Below are 12,185 nucleotides of genomic sequence, written 5' to 3' on the forward strand. Positions count from 1 at the left end.
ACTTGTTGCCACAGAACCTCAGAATAAACACGTTCATCTTCTCTGCTGGAGGTTTGTTGTGTTGTGACAATGAGCCATCGTGCACCTTAAATGAAGCGATCCTGCAGACTCAATGTGTCTATTCTCCCCCTCTCATTTCACATCCTTAAGCCTCCCCACACTCCCCCCTCGTCTCTCCTCCTCCTCTCTCCTTCCTCTCCTTTCTCTGTCTCATTTGACAAGCAAATTTGCAGACAGTGCCCGAGGATAACAACCTCGTTTGACAGTCAATTAACCGTGAATAGTCAAAGCCAAGGCGGTTTGCATTACATAAATGGAAAATTAGATTATTTTCTCTCCCTAGAAACAGAGGGAGACTTTAAAGACAGTGGAGGACGGTGAGGGGGGGCTCAGAGGAATCAGGCCTTCTAATCACGTAGAGCCTCCCACCGCCCAGGGAGACGTTGGCAATCAGGGGAAAGGTGGTCTCATTTAATTTGTTTCGTGTAATTTTTTTGAAATACATTATATATTATGTGCAGGGATCATTACGGAGTGTGCACGGGGGGCGGGGGGGCGGGGGGGGCGCGCACGTGTGTGTGTTGGGGTATAAATGCCGGCACAGATGTCATAAAGTATTTTAATGTCTTCCTGACAGATACAAAAGGCAATAAGCTGCCCCCCCCCCCCCCCCCCCCAACCGGAAACCAATGAGGTCTGAGGGTGAAAAGAGAGGGATGGATGAGGGAGGGAGGGAGGGAGGAAGGGGTAAGGGAGGGATGAAGGAGGGAGGGAGAGGTGAGGGAGGGGTGAGGGAGGGAGGGAGGGGTGAGGGAGGAAGGGGTAAGGGAGGGATGAAGGAGGGAGGGAGAGGTGAGGGAGGGATGAGGGAGGGAGGGAGGGGTGAGGGAGGGAGGGATGAGGGAGGGAGGGAAGGAGGGAGGGAGGGGTGAGGGAGGGATGAGGGGAGGGAGGGAGGGGTGAGGGAGGGAGGGATGAGGGAGGGAGGGAGGAAGGGGTAAGGGAGGGATGAAGAAGGGAGGGAGAGGGTGAGGGAGGGAGGGAGGGGTGAGGGAGGGAGGGATGAAGGAGGGAGGAAGGAGGAGGGAGGGAGGGGTGAGGGAGGGATGAAGGACGGATGAGGGAAGGAGGGAGGGGTGAAGGAGGGAGGGAGGAGGGAGGGAGGGGTGAGGGAGGAATGAGGGAGGGAGGGATGAGGGAGGGATGAAGGAGGGAGGGAGGGGTGAGGGAGGGAGGGAGGGAAGGAGGGATGAGGGAGGGATGAAGGAGATAAATCTGCACTTCAAAAGGAGGCGAAAGTTGTTAAATTGCCTTTTTAATTCTAAAACATATTTAACTTTTATTCCTGTTTGTGACGTCACAGAAAAATTAAATATAAAAGTTTTACCTGAAGTTTCTCTCCAATAATCAGACGCTGATGTTTGAGTGTCTGGGAGGAAGAAAGTGCTCTGCTCCCTGGTGTCATCTGGAAGAGAGGAGGAGCAGTGAGGAGGAGCAGTGAGGAGGAGCAGTGAGGAGGTGAGGAGGAGGAGGTGAGGAGGAGCAGAGGAGAGGAGGAGGGAGGAGGAGAGGACAGGAGGAGGGAGGAGAGGAGGGAGGAGGGAGGAGTGAGGAGGAGCAGTGAGGAGGAGCAGTGAGGAGGAGGGAGGAGGAGCAGAGGAGAGGAGGAGAGGACAGGAGGAGGGAGGAGAGGAGGAGGAGGAGTGAGGAGGAGCAGCAGTGAGGAGGTGAGGAGGAGCAGTGAGGAGGAGCAGTGAGGAGGAGGAGAGAGGAGGAGCAGCAGTGAGGAGGAGGAGAGAGGAGGAGGAGGGGAGGAGGAGCAGTGAGGAGGTGAGGAGGAGCAGTGAGGAGGAGCAGTGAGGAGGAGGAGAGAGGAGGAGCAGTGAGGAGGGGGGAGGAGGGGGAGGAGGAGCAGAGGAGAGGAGGAGGGAGGAGGAGAGGACAGGAGGGAGGAGGAGGAGGGAGGAGGGGGAGAGGAGGGAGGAGGAGCAGAGGAGAGGAGGGAGGAGGAGGGAGGGAGGAGGCCTCACCGGGGACGCTGCCCTTGTCCTTGGGGACGTACGCTGGAAGACCTTCGTCTCGGTTTTTGTGACCCTGCAAACATGAAAGCAGGTTGAAAAGCCTCAAAGTTCTGGAGCAGCATCAGGAAACCTGAGCATGATTGACAGGTCAGAGCCGGGGAGACGGGGGGGGCGACGCCCATCTGTCCCTGCCACTGATGGGGGGTCAGGTTCAGCAGCCTGAGCAGCCCCCACGCTGCAGCGGCCTGGGGGGCATATTTACGTTTTTGTGAGGCGGGTCCTCCCGGTGCGGCGGCGTGGAGCAGGACAGAGGCAGCCCAGCAGGGGGCGTGGTGGGGAGGCTGGGGGAGGCCTGACGGGTGAGGTCGGAGGAGGCGGGAGGGAACCTGCTGCTGCTCCCTCTCTCCTTTCCTCTCTCCTCGGGGGGAGTCAGGGCGGAGGGATACAGCGATGCTCGGCCAGCGAAGCCGGCCTCCTCTTCCTCGTCCTCCAGCTTGGACGACTCCACGTCCACCTCGCCGTCCTCCTCCCCCTCGGCTCCGTCCGCCTCCCCGTCGCCGCCGCTCTCGCTGCCGTAGCTGCAGCTGCTGCTGGGTGAGAGCCGCTGCTGGTCGGAGGTGGAGAGCAGGAAGTCCTCGTCTGCCGCCGCTCCGTCGCCGCCACCGTGCAGCTTGGCGATGCTCTCCGCGTCCTTCACCACGGGGCGGAAGGCCGAGCCGTAGCTGGGCTTCCGACTCTGGAGGGCGGGAGCGTCCAGCAGCTTGAGCCAACCCTCCGACGTTACGGGTCGGAGGTCAGGGGCGGTGCAGTCGGCGTCAAACAGTCCCGACCTGGGAGCAGCCGTCCCGGGGCCGGGGGCCATGGCGGCCATGGCGGCGCCGGCTCCTCCGCTGGCGGCAGCGCCGGTCTCGGCCGGGTCGGAGAGGTCCAGGAAGGCCTGTCTGAGGGAGGGGCTGTCTGCCAGGGAGGAGAGGGCGCTGGGCTGGGGCTGCAGGTAACCGGGGACGGGAATCCCTCCCGCTGCTCGCGGGGGCCAGAACATGCAGAAGGGCGGGTAGAACGCGTCTTTCCGGCCGGGCCAGAGAAGGCCGGACAACCCCGCTCCCTTCTGCACGCCCGAAACGTCCGCCTCGTCTTTCTTCTGCTGGCAAAGTCCGAACGCAGGAAACGGGTACGGGGCGGGGAAGATGGAGGTGGGAGGGAACTTCTGCAGCATGCCGAAGCCTTTGCTGGGGACGGGGATGACGGGATAGCTGCGGGACGGCTTGCGCGGGGACAGAGCGCCCCCGTCCAGGTCGTCCTCGTCCTCGTAGCGAGCTCGTTTCTGGGCGACGAGGTCGGGTCCCATCATGTGAGGCACCACCGAGCCTGGAAGAGCCTTCATGGCGTTGATGGAGGAGCAGTGGCCCGAGGAGGGCAGCGCTCTCTTCCGGCTGCCTCCGTTGAACATGGCCTTGACGTCCTCCCAGGCGTAGACCAGCTCGTCAGCGGGGACTTTATCGCTCAGCTTCAGGTGCCGTCGCCAGGAGTTGAAGTTGGCGGCGTCTGGTTGGGTGTACTTGGCATCGGGGGTGCGGTGCGAGTGGAAGATGAACTTGTTTGGGGAGAAATACATGTTGCAGAAAGAGCACTTGATGCATTTGGCTCGGGAGCTGTTGTAGCGCGCCGGGATGAAGTTACCACGGCAACCCCAGGCGCACTCGTGCGTGACGTCGAAGGCAAAGTTGTCGGGCAGTTTGGGCGGCGCGTTTTCCCCGAGGAAGGACTTGCAGAGGCGCTCGGCCTCTCGCTTGGTGATCATCCCGCAGCGGCGGGAGGATATGGGCATGGCGCCCGCCCTGCGCAGGATCTCCAGCTGCACCGGCGTGCACTGCACGCAGGTGATGCCCAGCGCCACGCGCCGGTTGTGGATCTCGTTGTAGCTGTAGTTTTTGAGGAGCGTGTTTGAGATCTGGGCCAGACAGAGTCTCTCTCTCTCGTCGATGACCAGCGACACGATGGGGACGCCGTACAGGATGACCTGGCCCACCTGGTTGGGTTTGAGGGGGGAAGAGGAGGGCGGCGAGGACGAGGACGAGGACGAGGAGTGGACGGGCCGGGGCGGCGTCAGCTGCTCCCGCTGGTACGGACCGGTGGCGCTGCTCATCATGATGTCATTAGAACTCTGCAGATGCGTCTTCTCCATCTCTGCAGCGAATCTGTGGATCGACCTGCAGGAAAGTTCCTCTTTAATCTTTAAATTAAAGGTTTTTCTCTCTCACAACAAAATTAATAACAACCAATTTAGAAAATCCTGCCCATCAGCAAAATAACATACATTTAAAATTTCTCTTTAGATAAAATTAAACATTTAACTGCTACAAGTTATTAATAATTACTGATTAAAACGCTACATTTAATTACTTTTTGTTTGTGATGACAAAAAAAGTTGACTTAATGCAAACAATTTATTAGTTAATTTACTGTCATGAAAAATAATTTATTTTAGATGATTGAACAAACACAATGCGACTGAAATGATTATTATAATCGTTTCAATTCTAATCATTGAAAAGGTAACTATTAAAATTAATATGGTATATTATTGTTTCTCTCTTGACCGTGTTCATTATTATATTAAAAACTGAAATTAAATACCGATAAAAATGTTCATTATTTTAAAATCGTTGAATTTACTATACAAATTTGGTATTAAAAAAACAAAGCTATGTAAAAATACAAATTACAAATAATAGTGATGACAAATATTTTATATTTTGTAAAAATAACAAAGATGATCGCGTTCAGGAAATTTTAAATTCATGGAAGAAAATTTTTACTTTGCTGCATTTTGTGCCTCATATTTAATAATGAATAAAATAAATTAATCTATGGTCGTGTTAAATATTTAGTGTTGCGTGAGAAAAGACAAATATTTTTTAACGTAAAAATAACTCTTCAGATTGACACAGATTATATTTGTATCAATTTAACACATTACTGAGTCCGTAAAAATTTCTGTACATTTTAATGACGATTTAGCGTTTTATCATCATTTAACAAGCATTTAACAATATTACAGCAAAGGAAGAACTGTAGGAATCTAGAAAAGCAACATTTCGAGGCTCCGCCGAGCGCTTCTTACCTGAGTTGAGACAAAATCCTCCAGATCACAAATATCCGCGTCACGAGACAAATCGATTTCTGCTGTTCGACACTTCTAAAAACATCATTTTTATTAATTAACTGACGAAAAGCGAATAGTAACACAAACTGGCGAAAATAAAACACGTGGATCGTTTCTGTCCCGCGCTGCTCGTGAGCTGTGACTAAACTGCGGCGCTCGCGCCGGTTTTAACGCGGACGCCACGCGCCGTCCTAATCTCGCGCTCTCTCTCTCCATCCCAAGCTCTCTTGACCACGCACCTGCCCGGCGTTTGATTGGCGTGTTGCTCGAGCTCAGCCCACATCCACGACACGCACGCACGCACGCACACACACACACACACACACACACACGCATTATTGCGCCTCAAAATTCTAAATGGGAGAGGCTTTAATCGTAAATAAAGTTAAACGTGTGAGTTTGGCAGTTTAGACCAGGCCGGTTCCGGTTCTAACCCGAACCGCTTTAACATCTCCCGCATGTGCGTGTTTGGATAAACGTGATGGAGACAAAGGAAGGAAAATCATTTCATCTGAAGCTTCTCGGCGTCTCTTGTCTCCACCTGGATAAGAAGGAAGCAGATGAAGGTGACAACATCCATCCCATAATAGAAAGAACCGCTGAACGTGACCGTTGCTCTCTGACACCCGCCGGACCTCCAGCCGGACCTCCAGCCGGATCTTCTCCGTTTTGGACCGTTTGGGTCTCCTGAAATCCGGCTCAAAGTGGCTGCATAACGCAGGTCAACCGCTATCGCCCCCTATCGTTCGTTACACCGCCGTGAAAACACAAACGAGCGTCCTATTCGCATTAGCTTAGCTTAGCATCAGTTAAAGTTTGGGCTCAGCGCAGATGAGGTGTTGCGGTCTCTAAAGTTTTTCCCAGCAGGCACCCTAGGAATCGATTATTGGTGAAAATCAATATTTGAAAATAGCTTCAATAAAGTTAAAGACATTTCTGATTTTTGAATGTAATGGTAAAAACATAAAGGATAATCACATGACCTGACGACTGTATGGGCCTCCACACACACACACACACAGCACGCACACGATGTTTTATGCCGTTTATTTTTTGTAGTATATATTGTTACTTGTTTATTCTATTACAGTTTTATTGTAAGTCAATACAACGGTAATAAAATCGATTCTTTTAATATATAGAAAATATATAATTATTTATTATGGCACGACGCCATATTTGGTCTTTTCTGTGATTAATTGCTGCGATAAAACAATAAATCCAAACAAAGCATTTGTTATATTTTTCAGGGTGAATTATTACGTTTTTTAGAGACAAAACCGCAGATAAGATCAATACATCAATTTTATGAAGCTGATGAACTTTATTGTTTTTTCTAGGAAAAAGAAATAAATCTGCAAATTTGTTGTCTCGCGCTGTGAAATTAGACGGCACGGGGAGGCGACAGCACGTGCCCACAAGCGCCCAGCACGCGCTCAGCACGAGCCCCAGCTGCCGCTTGTTCAAAGCAATTTACGGTCGCGAGCGGGCGAAAGCAGCCTTTGAACGGTGACGTCATCAAAGAAATCGTCCTTAATTCTTCGATTATTTTAGATCTTAAGAAATAATCAAGAGGGAAAAAGTTTTATTTGTATCTCATTTTAATTAATTGAATTTCTGAAGAGCGAGTTTTATCCGGGCTCCTACAAGATCCGGCAGTAATTAACACATTTGCTAAAATTTGCCTGAAGGAAGAAAATTAGAAATAAAAAATAAACTCGGACTCGCGTGTTTGGGGCAGGAAAAGTCTCAGTGGAGACAGACGCGCTATTAGCGTGAGCGCAGCACATTTCACCGCTTTATTTGTCCATCACGCACCGGCGGACACCCCGCTGAGAAATTAATCACGCCTGAAAAAAGACGAGAAGGTCGGGGGGGGGGGGTCAAATGAAATCTGTCAATAAACGTCCCGCCGCGGGCAAATCGCTCAATTATTCCCGCCATAATGTTTCCGTTTCATCAGAAGCGCTAAAATCCGATTCTTCCTTTATTTCAAACGTTTTCAAACTACCTGGACACGAGCGGCGTCACGAGCTTGTTCCAGGGTGGATCCGGAATTCCCGCCTGGAATCTTCGCTGCCGCGCGGCTCACGCAGCGACGCGTGCCACGGTCACGGTTGGCCTAAAGACGCACGCGCGCAGCCTTTAATAAGGTTGTTCTTAGATTTAATTCGGGAGTTTTGCGCGCGCCGCGTGCGTCATTTATCTTGTGTTTTGGCGCAGATTGCGCGTGCACGCTCTGCGCCGCGGGCTGCTTGTACCAATTAGGGTGACAGAGCAGATGTTGAGCGTCCGCGAGGCTGATTTATTGAGCCTATGGCTCATGTAAAGGTCCCGCCAGGCCACGCGCTCATGTTTAAGTTTCACCCAGAACGTGAAGTTTCTCGGGTTTCTGCACAATCCACGTGACCCGGATGTGAAGCAGGAAACAGATTAAACGAGCTTTTGTCTCTTTCCTGAAATGACTGAGAATTCAGAGTTGACTCGATCCGCCGCAGATCTGCGCCACAGTTTAAGGGACATAAAATCAAATGATCAGCTGGGACGGAACCACAAACACAGGCGGCAGTTTTAAAGATGTTATTGACATTATAACAGTAGAAATGTTACCACCGAACCGAGACTAAAGACCGTTTCTCTTTGTTAGGAACGTTTCTAGTATCTTATATTTTTATTTTCAAAGTTGCAAAAACATAATGATTTTTTCGCCCCGAATTTTATTACAATTTGCGAAGTGACTAAAAAAAACAAACAAATAAAAACCAATATAATTAAAAACCAAATGAATTATTGGTCAGAACATATAACTGGAGCCAGTAATAAAAACTAGAGTTTTATCACAGTAATTGCACGAAACCTGAAATGATTCCTTTGCTCTTCCAGCTGGGGGGGGGGGGGGGAGTGGGCCACTAGGGGGCGCTGCAATTATAAAGTCTTAAAAACAGACGGCTCCACTCACCTGCAACACCAAAGCAACACATGAATCCACCAGCTGAGGAATAAAAATGGTAGAAATTAAAAGTTGGTCGCTGGTCAAAACATTTGTCCACAAACTTTTCTCAAGGTTCGATCTGGAAACACAAACTGTCCAAATAGCAAAACTTGGGAAAACTGTTCAAAAATCGTAAACAAATGTTGCAGTTCCACCGGCAGTCACGGGGGGCAGTGTCGGGCAGAGTAGCCAAAACGTAACGTATGACGCAATTTGGCCGTAAATTAAGGCAGATCGGGCTTTTAGCATGCTGACGATGTTTGAGAATTCAGAGTGAAGGATTTTTAATTTCTGTCTCAGACGGAAGCAAACGGAGCTGAACGTAGTGATGTTAGTAAAGGGTTTATAATGTCTATATTACAGATCGTCTGTACATAATCACCTGCGAACAGACCCTGCTGGAGCAGCTGGGAGATGCAGCTTTACTTACTCGAGAATCTGAGCTCGTAATTAAAGGCTCACTCGGCTTTTAATGACCCCTAAACACACGAAAACCTGTGAGAGTTATTCTGAGAGGAGATGTTAACCAACTCGGAGCTGCTGCCAATTAGCTTCAGTGCAGCCAGACTGCTGGGCGCTACGGTGATGCTGAGAGCCTGCAGGGTCAGGGGGTAACGGTGTGTGTGTGTGTGCGTGTGTGTGAGTGTGCGTGTGTGTGTGAGTGTGTGTGTGTGTGTGTGCATGCGTTTGTGTGTGTGGGTCCTGTTAGCAATAGGTTCTTTCCCTGCTAATGTAAACAGCTACAGCGGGAAGATGGGGTCTCAGGCCTCAGTGGTTCTGTGCATTTCTCCACTATCACAACAACACAGATTTGATCTCTTCATCAGTTCAACTTTCACTATTTTCACGATTGGTTTCCTTGATGCCACAGAACCAAAATACTTTTATTTTCTTGGAGGAAGAGGTGGAAAAGAGTTCCTCTAAAGTTCCTCTACAGGTTCCAGCTGAAGGTTCCATCAGGAAATTTATGAGCAGAACTATATCAATGGGGGAGGGATGAGAGAGGGAGGAGAGGAGAGGGAGGGATGAGAGAGGGAGGAGAGGAGAGGGAAGGATGAGAGAGGGAGGAGAGGAGAGGGATGAGAGAGGGAGGAGAGGGAGGGAGGGATGAGAGAGGGAGGAGAGGAGAGGGAGGGATGAGAGGAGGGAGGGAGGGATGAGAGAGGGAGGAGAGGAGATGGAGGGAGGGATGAGAGAGGGATGAGAGAGGGATGAGAGGAGAGGGAAGGATGAGAGAGGGAGGAGAGGAGAGGGAAGGATGAGAGAGGGAGGAGAGGAGAGGGAGGGAGGGATGAGAGAGGGATGAGAGGAGAGGGAGGAGGGATGAGAGAGGGATGAGAGGAGAGGGAAGGATGAGAGAGGGAGGAGAGGAGAGGGAGGGAGGAGAGAGGGAGGAGAGGAGAGGGAGGGATGAGAGAGGGAGGAGAGGAGAGGGAGGGAGGGATGAGAGAGGGATGAGAGGAGAGGGAAGGATGAGAGAGGGAGGAGAGGAGAGGGAGGGATGAGAGAGGGAGGAGAGGAGAGGGAGGGATGAGAGAGGGAGGAGAGGAGAGGAGAGGGAGGGAGGGAGGAGAGGGAGGGAGGGGAGGGAGGGATGAGAGAGGGAGGAGAGGAGAGGGAGGGATGAGAGAGGGAGGAGAGGAGAGGGAGGGAGGGAAAGGAGAGGAGAGGGAGGGAGGGATGACAGAGGGAGGAGAGGAGAGGGAGGGATGAGAGGAGAGGAAAGGAGGGATGAGAGAGGGATGAGAGGAGAGGGAGGGATGAGAGAGGGAGGAAAGGAGAGGGAGGGAGGGAGGAGAGGAGAGGGAGGGATGAGAGGAGAGGAGAGGAGAGGAGAGGAGAGGAGGAGAGGGAGGGATGAGAGAGGGATGAGAGGAGAGGCAGGGAGGAGAGGAGAGGAGGAGAGGAGAGGAGAGGGAGGGAGGGATGAGAGAGGGATGAGAGAGGGAGGAGAGGAGAGGAGAGGGGTGGGGGGGGCAGGGAGGCAGCAGCCTATTACCTCTGGTCCGAGGGAATCATGCGGCCCAGCGGGGGCTCATGGAGGCGTCGCCAGGCTCAGATAACTAACTGAGATGATCTCACAGAATCACGGCTTAATTTTCTTTACTGGGGAATATTTGCTGCTAATGTAACTTAAATCGGCCGTTTCAGAGGAAGCTGCACTGTTTTATGAGCAACATAAAATCATGGAAAGTCACCAAAAGGGAAGATTGGCACTTATGTTGCTGTTGAAATGGATTCTGAAGGAATGAGCTCAGACGTGGTCCCACAGGCCGAGGGGGGGCGTGGGGGGGGCCGGGGGGGGGGCGGGGGGCCGTGGGGGGGCGGGGGCCTTTATCTCAGCACATTTGGCTCCTTCTCTCTTAATAAACTTCATATGAGAGGAGCTGAAGTCCTCAGACACACCAGGAATATCGCTCCGCTCTCAGAGCTCCTGTGTGACAGCCAGAGCTTTAGTGCCATGCTCAACGGCACACGGGCAGGGCACCGAACCCACAACCCTCCCATGTTGTGCACCATTGCTTGGTTGCGCTCGTCTCCCTTTGGAAGGGGAATCCGCGGCAGACTGGAAGAAGCTAATCAATAATCCCGTTTGGTGTCTCTCTCCTGTGGTTCTGACCCGACCCGCTCGTCATAAACAGGAGCTGCATTAACGGGAGGGTTCTATTAGCCCTGCAGACAGGAAGCAGAACCAGCCACTCTCCTATCTGTCTATTATTCATGAGGAGTGGAGGTTAATCTACCACTTCATCACCGGGGGGAGGGGGGAGGAGGAGGGAGGGAGGAGGAGGAGGGAGGAGGGGAGGAGAGGGGGGAGGAGAGGGAGGAGAGGAGAGGAGAGAGGAGAGGAGAGGAGAGGAGAGGGGAGGAGAGGAGAGGAGCTACTGTGCAGCTACTGTGCTGCTGCTGTGCTGCTGCTGTGTTGCTGCTGTGCTGCTACTGTGCTGCTGCTGCTGCTACTGTGCTGCTGCTGTGCTGCTGCTGCTGCTACTGTGCTGCTGCTGTGCTGCTGCTGTGTTGCTGCTGTGCTGCTACTGTGCTGCTGCTGCTGCTACTGTGCTGCTACTGTGCTGCTACTGTGCTGCTGTGTTGCTGCTGTGCTGCTGCTGTGCTGCTGCTGCTGTGCTGCTGCTGCTGCTACTGTGCTGCTACTGTGCTGCTGCTGCTACTGTGCTGCTACTGTGCTGCTACTGTGCTGCTGCTGTGCTGCTGCTGTGCTGCTGCTGTGCTGCTGCTGCTGCTACTGTGCTGCTACTGTGGTGCTGCTACTGTGCTGCTACTGTGCTGCTGCTGTGCTGCTGCTGCTGCTGCTACTGTGCTGCTGCTGCTGCTACTGTGCTGCTACTGTGCTGCTACTGTGCTGCTGTGTTGTGCTGGCTGCTGTGTGCTGCTGAGCTGTGCTGCTGTGCTGATACTGTGCTGCTACTGTGCTGCTGCTGCTGCTACTGTGCTGCTACTGTGCTGCTACTGTGCTGCTGTGTTGCTGCTGTGCTGCTGCTGTGCTGCTGCTGTGCTGCTGCTGCTGCTACTGTGCTGCTACTGTGGTGCTGCTACTGTGCTGCTACTGTGCTGCTGCTGTGCTGCTGCTGCTGCTGCTACTGTGCTGCTGTGCTGCTGCTGTGCTGCTGCTACTGTGCTGCTGCTACTGTGCTGCTGTGCTGCTGCTGTGCTGCTGCTGCTGTGCTGCTGCTGCTGCTGCTACTGTGCTGCTGTGCTGCTGCTGCTGCTGCTGCTGTGCTGCTGTGTTGCTGCTGTGCTGCTACTGTGCTGCTGCTGAGCTGCTGTGTTGCTGCTGTGCTGCTGCTGTGCTGTGCTGCTGCTGCTGCTGCTACTGTGCTGCTACTGTGCTGCTGCTGCTGCTGCTACTGTGCTGCTACTGTGCTGCTACTGTGCTGCTGTGTTGCTGCTGTGCTGCTGCTGCTGTGCTGCTACTGTGCTGCTACTGTGCTGCTGCTACTGTGCTGCTGCTGTGCTGCTGCTGCTGCTGCTACTGTGCTGCTGTGCT

General features: G+C 52.6%; 1 protein-coding gene across 3 annotated transcripts in view; it reads right to left on the bottom strand.

The window, feature by feature from the left end:
* Nucleotides 1-7,469, bottom strand: part of skor2 (SKI family transcriptional corepressor 2) — an 11,866-nt gene extending 4,397 nt beyond the window's left edge. For 2 of the 3 annotated variants that reach the window (XM_029837709.1, XM_029837706.1), the window contains exons 1-4: nucleotides 5,146-5,493; nucleotides 2,284-4,231; nucleotides 2,031-2,094; nucleotides 1,388-1,465 (exon numbers count right to left, since the gene is read on the bottom strand). In XM_029837709.1, the coding sequence (XP_029693569.1) occupies nucleotides 1,388-1,465; nucleotides 2,031-2,094; nucleotides 2,284-4,206 (2,065 nt within the window). In that variant the 5' untranslated portion in view covers nucleotides 4,207-4,231; nucleotides 5,146-5,493. Of the gene's footprint in view, nucleotides 1-1,387; nucleotides 1,466-2,030; nucleotides 2,095-2,283; nucleotides 4,232-5,145; nucleotides 5,494-7,198 lie in introns of those variants that run through there. The other variant, XM_029837707.1, reaches the window with a different exon arrangement.
* Between the last annotated feature and the right edge of the window lie 4,716 nt (nucleotides 7,470-12,185).

Source organism: Takifugu rubripes, chromosome 6 (assembly GCF_901000725.2).
Source record: "Takifugu rubripes chromosome 6, fTakRub1.2, whole genome shotgun sequence".
Classification (NCBI taxonomy): domain Eukaryota; kingdom Metazoa; phylum Chordata; class Actinopteri; order Tetraodontiformes; family Tetraodontidae; genus Takifugu; species Takifugu rubripes.